At 49.4% G+C, this 17,015-nt stretch overlaps 1 gene segment (V, D, J or C); it reads left to right on the forward strand.

Moving 5' to 3' along the window:
• The first annotated feature begins 10,676 nt into the window (after positions 1–10,676).
• LOC119863955 lies at positions 10,677–13,221 on the forward strand. The segment is given in 2 exon segments: positions 10,677–10,841; positions 10,934–13,221. Coding segments are annotated over 2 exon segments (423 nt in total).
• Positions 13,222–17,015: the final 3,794 nt, after the last annotated feature.

Genomic DNA, 17,015 nt, shown 5'->3' on the forward strand with positions numbered 1-17,015 from the left:
CCATCCCAGCAGGTTGAAAGATCTCCTCAGCTAGTCTCTGCCTTTCCAACTGTCAGAGCAGAGACCTCCTTGTCCCTCCGAGGCTTCTTTTCTCAGGACTGGCCATGGCTCACTGAGTCCCAAGGATGAGGTACTAGGTTGTGAGATGCTGTGTGAGAACCAGGTCCAGGAGGAATTCCAGGCACAGAGCTGTGTACTTGAGGCTTCATTTGTGACATCAGTGATGTGGTTAGGCATGGGGAATTTGGGGTCCTGAAAAGTTGTAAAACCCCGAACCTGCTCCAGGGACACTGTGTAAAGTAGTCCTGTGGATGTGACTTCCTACAGGTGACACCACTCAGGACCATGGGCATCCTCATGAGGGCATGTTCCTGATCCCCCAGTGCCTGCTTGTGGCCTTCTCTCCTCCTTTACACAGTGGAGCTTTGCAACAGCATTGGGTGGAGGGGGATGGCTTGGATGTCTGGGGAGGAGGAATCTGAGTATTTGCTGCAAATCCCTGTGCTCATGAATCTGTTGTGAAGACTCAAATGTAGAATTCCCCTTTTGCAGAGGGAAAAGCAGTGAAATGGGTGTTACTATAGTAAGAGCTCTCCGGGAGAAGCCCTGAGTTGTGAGCTAGCACAGCCTTGACTGAGCTTCCAGGTTACAGAGTGCTCTTCTGCCACTGGCATTGTCAGCATGGCCACCTTAACACTGGGTTCCATGTTGAGAAGGAATTATTATCAGTGTTGCTCACTTGGCTTGAACCACCTTGTTCCCAAGAGCTACTGCTACTTGGAGAAGTAAGATACATGTTTCCCATCCCCTCCTGACTCACCTGTCCCCAACTAAGTCCCTCACCATCTCAAGTTCTACCTTCCTCCAACACTGTTGCTAAAGGCCATGTAGAGGTTGTACAACAATCTCTCCCTGTCTTACTTGTCTCTTGATACAGTCCTGGTCAGTCTGAGTGCAGGAGCAAATAGCTGCTCACTCAAGGTGGTGTCAGTGAGGAGGGGATGCCAAGAAGAGCAGAAGTCCAGCCTGTGCCACCAGCAATCCAGTTAGTTTCCTGCCGCCCTCCCTGCAGAGGCTGAGAAAATTCATGCCATTCCACCTCAAGTTTAGCATTAGCACAAGTATAGCCATCTCAGGCCCCTGTGAATAAGAGCTGAACTTTACAGGAAAAACTGCAGAACACCGTTGACAGGGAGTCCCATATCAGAATGAAAACAGAGCTTAAGAAATTCCTCCATCCCTTCTGAAAATCCCCTAGACCAGCCCATAAAAACCCAGCTGTAACCCCCCTCGGGGTCCAAGTCCCTGCTCCACTGTGTCAGGTACACTTGGACCCAAGCTCCAGCTTGTTAATAAACCCTCATGTACTTGCATCGGTGTTGGCTCCTTGGTGGTTTTCTTGGATTCACAATCTTGGACAAAACACTCCCTTGGATATCCACTCCTGTGTCCCTGGATTTCCTGGTAATTCCTTGAGCTCTGGAACCTTAGCTGAGATGGGTTGATACCTTTCTTCACAACTGATATTACTCTCAAGTCCATTATTTGGGACGACATTGGATAAGACTTACTTTTGACCTAAATCTTGGTCTCCAGTTCCACTATTGTAAATCATCTCAATATTTTTTTGACAATTTCCAGAAAGTCCCTCTCTCTTTCAAGGTCAGTGTATGAAGCCTTTTCCAATGCAATGAGTCAGGGCCCAGGATGCTGTCAATAATAGGCCATCGGAGCCCATCTCCACTAGTGGAGGAACAATCTATACCAAAGGGAGGCTGTGTCAATATACACTAACATTCTTTTCATATTTCTCTTCATATGCAATACAAATATTAAGTTGACTAAAAAGTCATAAATATGCCATTGATTCAGAAGAAAATAATGAGTTGCCAAAAATACAACAATAAGAAAATTAAAACCCTGAGTGGGATGCAAAATATACCCTTTCCCCACTGGTGTTATATTCTCAAGGCAAAGACAGACAAGCGAGCCCAGGGCCTGTCCCCTGTGGGTGAGGGAACCTATCGGGAGACCCTCACACAACTAAAGCAGCAAAAAGAACACAGTAACATGTAAGAGAATGTCTGTAATGACTTGGGACCTTAGAGCCTTCAGGGTAATTATGTACTTAATGTTGGTTTATATAATCCTGGATGGATAATCACCCAGGGTAGTTGGCAGAGGCCAGCTCAGTGCCAGGTTGTGCTGAGATATCTGCAGAGGTGACAAGCAGATGTGGGGAATTGGGACCTAAGTATCTTGGTTCTGTCTTCACTTCCTTGGGTTGTGAATAAATGTCTTCTTTGGAAGCTGGGTCTGCAATTGAGGAGTGGTGGGCATGAGAGCCCCCTGCCCCCATTGGTCTCTGAACTCCCTTCCAAAGAGATTTTCCTTTTAATTAATTTCATAGATATTGGCATAGATCAGGACCCCTTCTGAGAGTGAGACTCAGCAGTATTATGGGCAGGCCTAAAGGATCCTAGTACCGAGAAATGAGACCTAGTGAGGTGGAGACACCAGTTCACTCTCAGAGTTTTGGGTCATGGTGAGGTGTGTGCCCTGGACCAGCAGGGGATGATGTGGGACCGCCTTGTGGTCCCTAAGCAGCTCATTAGTGAGCAGCATTCAAACAGCCTGGGCCTTGAGGCCTGGCACAGTGCTCCATGATGGGACTCAGCAGGTGTGTCCCCTCTGTCCTGGCAGAGATTCCCCAGGGACTTGTGTGTTGTCTCAGCAGGTGATTTCTCCCAGAGCTCTCCCCAGGGCTGAAGTCTTGCCCATCCTCCTCAGTGTCTAGTGTGAGCTGAGCTCCAGCCTCACAGCTCAAGGAGGGTTGGGGAGTCAACTCAAGGAGTCAGTGGGGAGAGCCCATGTGCATGGACAGTCTCTCCTGTGGCAGAGGTGGAGGAGAAAGGGCACCTGGGTTATCCCATCCCACTCTGAAGATCAGGAGCCAGGTCACCATGTCTGGACTCATGGCCTCTTCGTGTTCCTCTGTCACTGCACAGGTCGGGACAGGCCTCAGGGATCAGCCTGTATCACCCCTCTGGTTCAGAACCTAGAGAAAATTTACTTTGAACCTAGCTATTGCCTCATGTGTGTCTGCATCTGTAGGTTCCCTGTCCCAGCCTGTGCTGACCCAGCTGCCCTTCCTCTCTGCATCCCTGGAGACAACAAGCAGATGTACCTACACCCAGAGCGGTGTCGGCAGCTACTACACATACTCATCAAGGACAATCCAGGGAGACCTCCCTGGTATTTCCTGTACTACTACTCAGACTCAACTACATGGTTGGGATTTGGTGTCCCCAACCACTTCTCTGTATCCAAAGATGCCTCAGCCAATGCAGGGCTCCTGCTCATCTCTGGGCTGCAGCCAGAGGACAAGGATGACTGTCACTGTGCTGCATTCAGATCATGGCAGTGGGAGCAGCTCCCGATACTCACAGAGTCTCAGATAAGGAGAGAATGAGACAAATCTCTGGACCTAAAGATACAGAAGAAACTTACATGGGGAGACAGTGGGGTGGTCTCTTCTGCATGATGACTTATCCCTCCACAGGTAACAGAAACAGCCTTGTAATGTACATAAAGTAAGAGAAAATCATATATCCCAGGAGGATACAGAAGATGAGGGACGAGAGCCCCATGGCACGTCACCACTCAATGTGGAGATGATAAGGAAGAAATATGTTGTCTACAACTGAACTTCTGGACTGCAGACATTCATCTACAATCAGTTCTATCGTCTCATTCCACAAAGTGTGACCTTGTTTCACAACCGATACATCCATAGCAGATGTATTGACCACAACCCTGGTCAGTCACAGTCTCCTGTCTCTGAATCATCTCCATGTGAACCTTAGACCAGATCCTGCAGACTCACCCTGGAAACACCCCACCCCCTCCCTCCTCTTCTCCCTTCTGCTCCCCTGTCCCTCAGGCTTTGGTCTCTCCCTCTGGCTCTTCAGCTCCATCTCCATGTCAGGTTTCCAGGGAAAACTGGAAATGATCCTGCTGTATTTTCTTGTCTCTATAGTCCATCTCTATGGAAGAGAATGATCGGAAGTAGAATTGCATGCAACCTCTCACATTATCCTCTCTGCTCTCAGACCCAGGCTCCATTTTTTTGGTACTCAACACCTCTAGTCAGTCTTCAATTTTTGTAGAGGTTTCTCTATTTAGGGAGAGGGAGAATGCAGTGGTGGGAGGTAGATGGAGAGGGAGAGAGATTCTAGGAATCTCTGAGCTCAGTGCAAACTCTATGTGGGGCTCCAGATCACTATCCTGGAAATAGGACCTGAGCTAAATCAGATGTTGATGCTCAGCCACTGCACCCAACAGATGCCCACCCCCACTCTCTGTAATATGAAAATTTGAAAATATACAAAATGAAAATAAAGTCATTATATTTTCCTTGAAAGCATGTTTTAATCTATTGTAGGTATTCGCACATGGGCTCTACTGATTTTTACATGCTTCACAATTATCTGATGCCCTCACTCATTGGGAATCTTGGAGAAATCCATGGACAAAAGTTCTGCATATTTTAAGATATGCCATTATTTTTCTTATCCTCAGATTCTCATTTCAATGAATGCTCTGGACAGCAGATCCACCAAAGAAACTTTTTTAAAAAAGATTTAACTCATGAGAGACACACAGAGAGAGAGAGAGAGAGAGACAAAGACAGAGACAGAGACACAGGTAGAGAGAGAAGCAGGACCCATGCAGGGATCCTGATGCGGGACTCGATCCCAGGACTCCAGGACCACGCTCTAATCCAAAGGCAGGAGCTAAACTGCTGAGCCGCCCAGGGATCCCCCACCACAGAAACTTTTTCTACAGTACACAAAGTACCAGGCTGTAGCATTATTTTTCTTCATACACACAGATACAATACTATCAGCAATATTTTTTCTCACTCCTGTCCTCGGCATGAACACATTGTATAGTTTTCACCTATTGAGTGAAGTTCCTGGGTGCCAGTGGCAGGCTGCCTGGATCACAGTGTCTGTGGATTAGAAACAAAGGCAAGAGAAATGTAGCTTAAAGTAAATGTCTTTACACCCTGCAGCCCACTGATAGAGACCTGATACATGCAGAGTGAGTTGCTCAAGGAATTAGTGGCTGCTTTAGTACCTTATTGTTTACATTTTATTAAAGACTGAGAGTAACCTGAACAGCAGGTAGGCCCTGAAGGTCCCAACAGCCTTGGTTCCAAATTCCTTAGAGTCTTATAAGGTCCCTAACCTCCACTCATTAAAAAGCATAGAATCAGTCACTCCTCACAATCCCAGTGCAGTTTTATGCCCGCAGGTTCTGTCCCTCTGCTATAATAAAATCACCTTCTCCAAACTTAAATATCTTAAAGATTCTTTCTTGACCACTGGGATCAACAATCCTGTATCACTCCGTTAAGTCAGGACAGTAGAAGAGACACAGACTCTATCTGCCTCTGACTGAGGAAAGAGCACTGTTCAGACACTGCATTCACACCACTTACTGAACATCTTGTATGTGCCCCATGTGAGCCTTGGCATATGGGACACAGATGGAACTGATAGAAAGGATCCCCATGCTCAGGGAGCTGACCATATATGGGGGAAGAGAGAGGATACAGAAGTTAATCATATCATAAAGGAAAACTGTGTCCCAGGAATACAGGGAAGGTTGATAGAGCAGACCTGTAGATTGGAGGGGTTAATACAGGACCCCAAACCTGATGTCCCATAATGACCTTCCAGTCCTGCACAGATAGTGTTGGGGCAGGAGGGTGTGTGTGTAGGTAACACCCAGCAGGGGCTGTGGACTCTGTCTCAGTCAGACTAGGAGTTCTGGATACGAGGAATATGGGGACAAAAGTCAAGAGTCCTTATGACCTAGAGGAACCCATGACTGAGGATGGGAGTTGGAAGGAGAGGAAGGAGGAGGGGGTTTGGGGAATAGTGTGGGGTGGGGTCTCCACTAGCTGGGGCAGTGTGAAGACCAATTTCTGATGCTGGGTGACTTGATGGATGAGCACTGAGTGTCATACAATATGTTGGCAAATCAAACTCCAATAAAAAATACACAAAAATAAACAAAAACGGGAGGTTAAAAAACAAATACATTTCTGTGAGAACATGTGGAACTCATGTTTTTAATGCCCAAGGATGGAACCCATTCTGAGAGTCAGACCTGGCCATGCCAATGGGGAGGGAACTGGTGAGACCTGGAAACCAGCTGGGCTATCAGGGCTTTGGGCCTTGCCGAGGTATGTGCCCTGTGACCAGGAGGGGACACTGAGGGACTGCCCTGTGGTCCCTACAGGGCTGCTCAGTGAGACCCCTCCACTCAGGGTGCACTCAGGCCTGAGAACTGGGTTCTGAGCTCCCTGATGGGGTCTCAGCATCTGTGTCCCCTCTGGCCTGGCAGTCTCCCCTGGGGGCCTGTGTGTGGTCTTAGCAGGTGCTTCCCCCCCAGGGTTCTCCCCAGGGCTGAAGCCACCTCCATCCTCCTCAGTGTGTGGTGTGAGCAGAGCTCCAGGATCAGGGCCCAGGGAGGGGCTGGGCAGTCAGTGGGTGGAGCCCATGTGCATGGAAAGCCCCTCCTGTGGCAGAGGGGGGAGACGAGGAGGCCTGGGACAGCCCAGCCCATGGAGGGGACCAGGGACTGTGTCATCCTGGCCTGGGATCTTTAATGTTCATTCTACTCTGTCAGGGCACAGGTCAGGACTGACCTCAGGGACACAGAGCCACTGTCAGCCTATGTCAGCTGGTCTAGCTTAGAGGTTTGAGTAAATTCAGTCTGGCCCCTGCTCCATCACCTGTGTATGTGTCTGCAGGTTTCCCGTCCTAGCCTGTGCTGACCCAGTGCTCTCCCTCTCTGCATCCCTGGGAACAACAGCCAGACTCCCCTGCACCCTGAGCAGCGGCTGCAGCGGTGTCCATACGCAGGTTCCAGCAGCCAGGAGGCCTCCTGAATACCTGCTGATGGTCTACGGTGACTCACCAGGGCCCCGGGGTCCCCAGCCGCTTCTCTGGCTCCGAGGACACCTCGGCCAATGCAGGGCTCCTGCTCATCTCTGGGCTGCAGCCTGAGGACAAGACTGACTGTCACTGTGCTACAGACCATGGCAGTAGGAGCAGTTCCCAATACTCACAGCATCTCAGATAAGGAGGATGTTAGAAAAAGACCCCTGGCCCCACAGACATGGTCTGGAACTACTTCTCAGAGTATCTTACCTGGAGATACATGCAGGGGGCACATATATGTGGGAAGGTCTGGATTCCTTCTTTTTTAAAAAGTACTTTATTTATTTATTTATTCATGAGAGACACAGAGAGAGGCAGAGATAGGCAGAGGGAGAAGCAGGCTCTCTCTGGGGAACCTGATGTAGGACTCCATCCCGGGACCTGAGAACACAACCTGAGCTGAAGATAGATGCTCAACAACTGAGCCACCCCGGTGCCCCAGAAGGTCTGAATTCAAAAGACAAAAGAGAAATACTAAGGGGATGTATGCAAAGTGACACCTCATAGGACATCCGAGGACGACAGGAAGAGATGAGGAATCAGAGCCCAACTGCACACCCCTTGGGGGCTGGAGAAGATGGATAGGGATAAATACTGTGTCTGCAACTGAACCTGCCACCCAGCAAATATTCATCTACAGTCAGTTCTATCATCTAATTCCATAAAGTGTGACCTTTGTCACTCCTGATGTACCCACGGCTGATACACTGTCTATAACCCTGGTCACAGACAGTCTCCTCTCTCTGAACCAGACACAAGTGAATTTGGACCAGGTCCTGCAGACTCTCCCAGACGACACCCCCACCCCCTCCCTCCCCTTCTCCCCTCTGCTCCCCTGTCCCTCAGGCTTGTCTCTCCCTCTGGTTCTTCAGGTCTGAGCTCTGTCTCCACCTCAGGATTTCAGAGAAAACCAGAAATGAATTTGTTGAAGTTTCCAGTCACCCGGGCAAATCTATGAGGAGAAGAATGACCAGAAATTGGGGCTGCTTGTGAAACCCTGCATTCTCCTTCCCATTTCTGTCACTCAGCAGCACCTACACGTCTGATTCAGGGGTGTTGTTACAGGGCTGCTCTCATACGAGTCCTCACTGCCTGGATCAATCCTCTCTCAGGGAGAAGGGCTTTGAGACACGGGCCTTGAAATCTGGGCTCCAGGACCTGAGATAAAGGGCAATACCCCAGTGTGTAGAGAAGGCTTAGAAGGGAATGAGGGCCACGTGGCCTAATTTTAGGTCACACGTGCACAAACAAACATGTACACACACATTCACACTCACAGTTGTCTCATCTCTGGTTGTATACTGTCCTGCACTCTGCAATTTTTGGGCTTCTCCGTCCTTCCAAAAGTTATGCTACTCTGTGCTCAGCAGCTGTCTTTGATGTCACAATCTCCAGAAGGCACAATCCCTAGTAGCAGGGAACACAAGGGACTGTGGTCGTCTCACCTGGGCAGCCAGGATATTCTCTGAATACCTGTTCCTTGGGAGAAAGCTGATCCTCAGGATTCCTTGGAAGAGTCTCTGTTCCCATGGGCAGCTCAGTCCCCCACCATCCTGGGCCCCAATCAGAGCCTGAGGCTAATCAGTACATTGACTCTGAGACCCCAGCCTCAGAGCTGATCCACCGGAGGTCAAAGCCCCTGGGGATGTGGGACTCACCCTCCCTATGCTCTCAGGGTTGAGCTGTCACTCCAACAGTCTCAAGAGGGGCACCTCCAGCCAGGCTGGACCTCTGCTAAATCATCTGTTCCAAGTCAGGACCACAGGGTCTGTGACCTCAGGGACGTGGCCCCTCATCTCCACTCTCCACCACTCACAGGGGACCTTGACAACAACTCTGGATCCAGGTGCCTGTTTCCCATAGAACTTCATTCTCCTCATGGATGGCTGAATGAGCAATTGCTCTGTCCTGAACATGAGAGACACAGGTGCCTGGGAGCCAGCTGTGCCCACCCCACATAGGAGTTGGACCCTGAATTTCTCATCCTGGAAGCTCGTCTGTGTATGGGAATTCCAGCACTCAGATGGCTGTGAAGTTCATACAACAGGGTCCTCATGGGGGCTCATGGCACCACTTCAGGTTTTCCTCTGTGCATGATCAGAACCATGATATAATCATAAGGTTAAAAAAAGAGACAAATCATTTTATAAAATGTTTATAAATGTCTATTTAAATGAAAGCCAAAGTCATTCATTTTTTAAACGTTTTATTTATTTATCCATTAGACACACATAGAGAGAGAGGCAGAGACACAGTCAGACGGTGAAGAGGGTCCCCGCTGGGAGCCTGATGCAGGACTCGATCCCAGGACCCTGGAATCATGACCTGAGCCAAAGGCAGATGCTCAATCACTGAGCCACCAGGTGCAACTGCAATGAGGTTTTAATGCTGCTTCCATCGTTATTCTCCACGCTGTCCACACAGATCTGTGAACAATATACACATAATTCCACCTGCGTCTTCACAGTGACATCACCATTGAGTCTTAGTCAATGCACATTGAGAAGATTATCTTAAAAAGAACATTCATCCAATTTATGTGCATAGTTGGTCTAGGGGGTGACCAATACGCAATCTCTTCCTCTGGATTCTTGGCAGAAATTCTCCAGCTGTCACATCTTCCTGCTAAAACACCCTTGCATGTCTGCCCTTGTGCTCTGAGGTCAGTGGCACACCCACAACGAAATGTGACAGGGCTCCTGCGTACCTGTATCCATGTGGGGGAGGACAGACACTAGGAGGGAGTCACTGCCCACAGGGTGGGGAGAACTAAGTTTAAAACAGGTGAAAACAAAACAAAACAAAAAAACAGGTGAAAACAGTGAGAGACGACAACGATGTTCAGTGTGTAAACTTTCCAGGGAAGCACACGAGGGCTTCCACCCACAACCTGGAAAATATCACTCCCTGGGTCTTCAGTATTTCAGGAAACTCAGAGAAGGAGAGGGCGGCAACCAGGGTCATCATATAGGAGGAAGGTCTCAGCATCCTGCGCAGAAGAGGCCAATTGTACACGGGGAACCTTCACTCCTCTGGATGTGTCAGTGATGTCAGACGAATTGGTGTAGAGACACCACCTCAGTCCTGAGTGGCCCATAAAAAGCCAAGGGATCCATGGTAGAGACAGACAGAGAGAGAGAGACAAACAGACGGAGACAGAGGCAGAGGGAGAAGCAGTCTCCCTGCACAGAGCCGGATGGGGGGCTTGAACCCAGGACTCCTAGATCATGCCCTGAGCCAAAGACAGTCGCTTAACCACTGAGCCACCCAGGAGTCCCTCACACTGAGAAATGAGAGTGTAGCCTAAAATCTATGCCACAGTCATGGGAGACCACATGCGGGGAGACTTGTCCAGATCATAGGAGGAGAGTGGATAGAGCTCTGGAGACAGGACCTGTGTCCTATGGCCAACTGATCCCCATGTCATGCAGCGTGAGGTGGTGTCAGGAAGCCAGAAGGCGATTGAGGCATATTTATGAGGGGTCAGGTTTGATCAGAGCTGGGAACACCATCTGGCACTGACTGTGGCCCCTGCTCAGGGCTCACAGCTGGGACCTACCGAACCACACCCCAGCCCCAAACAGTCCCTCCCCTGCCTACCCCCCTGACATCCTCAGACAGAGGGACCTGACCCAGGGCCAGGGAGAGTCAGAGAGCTGGGGTCTCATTTGCATGGGAGAGCCCCGCCCTCTCTCAGAGGATGAAGAGGGGAAGGGAGAGATGAAGGGAGGCTCTTCTCAGCTGAGGGGCCACTGAAGACAGGATCCGTGATGACCTCCACCATGGGCTGGTCCCCTCTCCTCCTCACCCTCACTCACTGGACAGGTGACTGGATGTGGGACAAGGGAAGGGGCCCTGGGAGGACATGTGGGGTCCAGATTCCAGCATCACCCTGTCTATTTCTCTCTTTCTTGCAGGTTCCTGGGCCCAGTCTGTGCTGACTCAGCCGGCCTCAGTGTCTGGGTCCCTGGGCCTGAGGGTCACCATCTGCTGCACTGGAAGCAGCTCCAACATCAGTAGTTATTATGTGGGCTGGTACCAACCACTCGCGGGAACAGGCCCCAGAACTGTCATCTATGATAATAGTAACCGTCCCTCGGGGGTCCCTGATCAATTCTCTGGCTCCAAGTCAGGCAGCACAGCCACCCTGACCATCTCTCGGCTCCAGGCTGAGGACGAGGCTGATTATTACGGCTCATCATATGACAGCAGTCTCAATGCTGGCACAGTGCTCCAGGCCTGTGGGGAAGTGAGACAAAAACCTACTTATCCAACTGCAAAGTGAGTGAGCGCCCCAGCAACTTCTTGCTTAGGCTCCCCCTGCATTTCTGCTGATTCTTCAGTTGATGCCTTGAGCCCAGGTTCATCTTGGGGACCTCCTGGGAATGGCATTTTCTTCATCATCTCTGACCTCAGATTCTCTCAGAGTAGCCCATTGTACACAGAGTGTGTCAAAGGAAAGAGAAAGTTTTGTCCTTGGGATCAGGGACAGGTTGTTTTAGGCAAGTGTACATTCACTTGCCATCTTCTGATTTCTAGTAAAAGAAATGCTCTTAGGTCGTGAAGCTATCATGGTCCTTCAGCCTCATCCCTGCTCTGCTGATGCACATGTCAGCTCTTTTTGCAGCTGGGAACATTGTTGCTTTAGCTTCAACCAGAAGACGAGTTCTCTCACAGAAGTGCTTATTTTGTGATAACTCTTCCCTCCATGTGGGAAGCTTTCAAATCACAGACCCTGTATCCATGCTCTTTACAGCAGACCATGCAGCGTGCTTCACCCAGTCCATCAGGTCACTGGTGAGTGCTGGGGTCATAGTTCTGGATGTTACCTTCAGGACACTGAGAACCCTGAGGACCCTGAAAGAGACATGTAATCAGCAGGGGGCACTGTGCATCCCCTGGGCCCTGCAGGGGGACCATCACACCTGGGGAAAACCCACTTGGCCTCAGAGCTGGGCAGAGGCTGAGCTGCCCTCTGTGCCCCTGGTTAGACCCAGCAGCCTGGTTCCCTCAGAGCCTGGCAGAGGCTCCTGGGCAGGGTCCTGAGGGGTTCCCACAGATGCTCCCTCCACCCTTCCTATGTCCACTTTCAGCAGTACCTTCCTTCAGCATCCTCTGTTCCTTGTTTTTCTGAATCACTTACCAGGTGGAGTCTGAGAGAGACTGGAAGGGGTGACAATTTGCAAAAAGAGCACTGTCATTACCTGGAGACTGTAGGGAGAAATAGACAAGCTTAACACAGCGCAGCTACATTCTTGGGATTTGTCAACATGGCCTGGACTCCTCTCCTCCTCCGGTTCTTGTCTTTCTGCCCAGGGAGGGACATCATCTGTCTTCTGGGGGACCTTCCCTGATATTATTTTCCCCTGGAAACTCCCACCAAAAATGCCCCACCTCCTGGGAGTTCGTGTATCTAGTTTCCCTGTCCCAGCCAGGGCTGGCCCAGCTGCCCCCCCACCTCCCTCTGCATCTCCAGGAATAACAGCCAGACTCACATGAACCATGAGCAGTGGCTTCATTGTTGGCCGCTGCTACATATACTGATTCCAACAGAAGCCAAGGAGCCCCCGCTCCACCAGTATCTCCTGATATTCTACTCAGACTCAGATAAGCACCAGGGCTCAACGTCCCCAGCCCTGCTCTGAATCTGAAGACACCTCCGCGAAGCAGGGCTTCTGCTCATCTCTGGGCTCAGCGTGAGGACAAGGCTGACTCTTACTGTACAATCTGGCACAGTGGTCCTGGTCACAGGGACACACACAGAGGAAGACGTGGGGCACCATCTCAGCCTGCCTATGGCCTTGGACTTTGTCTCCCAATTTAAGATAACTTGAATACACACTAATTTTACTGGAAGTAGATTCTGGATCACAATATCCTTCCTCCTAGTTTTCTATTTACCCCTTTCTGAAGACACAGAAGAAATAAAAACTGAGAAGAAATAGATACAGAAATATTGTTAGTGATCCAAATTGAAAAACTAGCCTTGGTGTCCATTGAAAGATGAATGGATAAAGAAGCTGTGGTCTATGTATACAATGGAATATTCCTCAGCCATTAGCAATAACAAACACCCAAACTTTTGCTTTGATGTGGAGGGACTTGGAGGGTATTATGCTGAGTGAAGGAAGTCAACTGGAGAAGGACAAACATCATATGGTCTCATTCATTTGGGGAATATAAAATATTATAAAGGATTATAGGGGACAGGAGGGAAAATGAGTGGGAAATATCAGAGAGGGAGACAGAACATGAGAGACTCCTAAGTCTGGAAAATGAACAAGGGTGGTGGAAAGGTAGGTGGGCGGGGGGTGGACGTGACTGGGTGATGGACACTGAGGGGGACACTTGATGAGATGAGCACTGGGTGTTAAGATATACATTGGCAAATCGAACTCCAATAAAAAATATAGAAATAAAAGAAAAATTAGATCCTGTTGTCATGGTGGTCCTTTTCTCTCCCCATAGAACGTCTACTTTTATAAATTTAATGTTTACAACAAAAGGACCATCCCAGCAGTTTGAAAGTCCTACTCAGGGTGGACTTTGCCCTTCCAACTGTCAGAGCATAAACCTCTTCTCTCCCAGGCCCCTATTCTCAGGACAGGCCAAGGTTCAGTGCATCCCAGGTATGAGGCACTAGGCTGTGGGGATGCTGGGTGAGAACCAGGCCCAAGAGGAATTCCTGGACCATAGCTGTGGACTTGACCCTCAGTTTTGACATCAGGGTTGTGGTTAGGAATGGGGGATTTGGGGTCCTGAAATGCTGTAAAAACCCTGAACCTGCTCCAGGGACACTGGGTGAAGTAGTCTTGTGGATGTGACTTACTACAGCTGACACTGGTGGAGGAGGGTGGCTTGGATGTCTAGGGAGGGAGAATCTGAGTATTTGCTGCAAATCCCTTTGTCTATGAAGCTGTTGTGAAGCCTCAAATGTAGAATTCACCTTTTGTGGAGGGAAGAGCAGCAAAAGGGGAGTTAATATAGGACAAGCTCTCTGGGAGAAGCCCTGAGTTGTGAGCTAGCACAGCCTTGACTGACCTTCCAGGCTACAGCCTGACTTTCCTCCATGGACTTTGTCAGGTTGTCCTTCTTGGCAAGATACTCACAGGGTCTCAGATAAGGAGGAAGTGAGACAAATCTCTGGACCCTATGATTTTGTCTCTGAATCCCTATTCAGGAAGAAACTTAACTGGAGAGACTGAGCAGGGTGGTCTCTGCTGCACGATGATCTATGCTTCCACAGGAAACAGAAACATTCCAGTAATGCGCATAGACTGAGAGGAAATGGAACATTCCAGGGGACACAGACATATAACGTAGAAGAGCCCAAGGCATCTCGCCACTCAATGTGGAGATGATGAACAGGAAGAAACACCGTGATCCAGCTGAACGTGCAGACTCCAAACATTCTTCCACACTCAGTTCTATCATCTCATTCCATAGAGTGTGACCTTGTGTCACTACTGTTATATCCATTGGGGATACACTGACCATAACGCTGGTCACAGACACAGTCTCCTCTCTCTGAACCATCTCCACAGGAACTTGGACCAGATCCTGCAGGCTTTCCCCGACAACACCCCCTCTCTTCTCTTCTCCCCTCTGTTCCTCTGTCCTTTGTGTTGGTCTCTCCCTCTGGCTCCTCAGGTCTGAGCTATGTCTCCACATCAGGATTTCAGAGAAAACCAGAAATGATCTTGCTGTAGTTTCTAGTCTCAGGGGTCCAAGTCTGGGAGGAGAATGATAGGAAAATGGAGTTGCAAGAAACCCCTCACATTCTCCTTCCTGCTCTAAGATCTAGGCTCCATTTTTTTTAACCCCAAACTCCTAGTCAGTCTTAATATTTTTAGAGGTTTCTTTATTTTTATATATAGAGAGAGCGTGCAGTGGGGAGCGGGGGGCATCAGAGGAGGAGGGAAGGAGGCTCAAGCAGACTCTGGGCTCAGTGCAGAGCTCTGTGCAGGGCTCAAGCTCACTATCCTGGGATTAGGACAGCAGCAAGAACGAGTTGATGCTCAATGACCTGCACCTCCTAGATGCAGTCCCTACTTCACTCTATTTAATATGAAAGTAAAATTATTACATTTCCTGAATAGGATGTGTTTATCTACTTTTAGGTATTTGCACATGGGATGTAATGATTTTTACCTACTTCAGAATTATCCGATGCCCTCACTCATGGGGAATCCTGGTGGAATCCATAGACAAAGGTTTGCCTGCATATTTTAAGATAAGTCATTATTTTTCATATGCTCCAAGTTTACATTCTGAAGAATTCTGTGGACAGTAGATCCACCACAGAAACATTTTCTACCATAGAAATCATTGCAGGCTGTAGCGTTTTTTCACACACACAGACACAAAACTCTCAGCAGTATGTTTTCTCACTCCTGGTGGACACCAGGGGAACTCAGGGGACTTTGGGTGAGGCTGGGTTGTGGGGTAAGAAGGAGGAGGCTGGGTCTCTCCCCAGCCCTGCACTCCATGACACCTGGAAACCCTAGAGATGTAGGTGTAGTGTCTGTGGAGATAAAAATTGGACAGATTTCTTGTCACTCAACAGGTCCTAGACTCCTGATTCAGTGGATTGTTAACACATTTGCTCTCACCGCAGCCCTCTTGGCTAACATAATCTTTTCAAGGCAGTCCCTGTGGCTCAGCAGTTTAGTGGCACCTTCAGCCCAGGGTGGGACCCTGGAGACCTGGGATCCAGTGGGGTTGCCTGAATGGAGCCTGCTTCTCCCTGTGCCTGTCTGTCTGTCTGTCTCTCTCTTTCTCTCTGTCTCTCATGAATAAATAAATAAAATCTTTTTAAAAATAATCTTTTCAAATAAAAAAACTTTTCAGTTTCTTACCTCTAAATGTAAGTTCAAGACCTTGGATATTTAGAAGAGCATTTCCATGGAGAACCATCCCTCAGCATGTTTCAAAGTCATTAGAGGGAGAAGGGTCACATCGCCTCATTCTTCATCTTGCATTCTCTGTCTCTATCTCTTTCTCTCTGTCTCTGTCTCTCTGTCTCTCTCTGTCTCTCTCTCTCTCTCTCTCTCTCTCACACACACACACACACACACACACACACAGACAGACACAGTTCTTTCATCTGCCTGAGTGAATAGCATCCTGGATGCTGTAGTTTCCAGGATTCTCCATCCCTCCAGAGCCAACTTGTCCTCAATCAGCCATTCTCAGAGCCTCAATCTCTGGGAGACAGAAGCTTCTTCAACAGGAAACACTGGTGACATTTAGTGAGACTGGGGTCCTGTCACCTGGGCAGCCTGGATGTGCACGGAGCAAGTTCCTCTGGGGTGAGGCTGATGCTCAGGATACCCGGGGGGAGGGGGGAGTCTCCATCCCCATGAGCAGCTCAGTCTCTGAGCATCTCTTGGCACCAGTCAGTGTCTGAGCCTGATCATTCCATTGATTCTGGGACCTCAGGCTCAGGGCTGCTCCCACAGAGCTCCAAGCCCTTGTGGACATCGGACACCCCTCCCTGTGCTGTCTGCCCTGGCTGTCACTCCCTCAGTCACCCAACTACCACCTCCAACCAGGCTACAGTCTGATGGAAAGTTGTGACCCATCCCACGGCCACAGGTCCTGTGAGCTCAGGGGCATCACTCCCCTCAGCACCAACTCTCCTCCAATCACATGTGGGATGTTTGACAGAATCTTCTGAGTCCAAGGGGCCTGGGGCAGGAGAAATCCATGCCTGTAGTCATGGGGGGTTAACGACTAATGTTCTATCCTGAACATGCTGGACACAAGTTGCAGAGACTCGAGCTGTGCTCAACACAGAGAGTGGTCTGTCTCCAAATCACTATATCCAAGAAGCTGTGTCTGTTTGGTAATTTTGTCCACATGTCCTCAGTGCTGTGCAGAACTCAGGGGAAGATAACTCTGGAAATCAGAGAAGCCTCATGAGGGGAAAGACCCAGCATCCTGCATAGCAGGGGCCATGTGTCCATGGGGGTGTGTCACTGCACTGGACTGGACCCT

This window comes from Canis lupus, chromosome 26 (assembly GCF_011100685.1).
Source record: "Canis lupus familiaris isolate Mischka breed German Shepherd chromosome 26, alternate assembly UU_Cfam_GSD_1.0, whole genome shotgun sequence".
NCBI classification, from domain to species: Eukaryota; Metazoa; Chordata; class Mammalia; order Carnivora; family Canidae; genus Canis; species Canis lupus.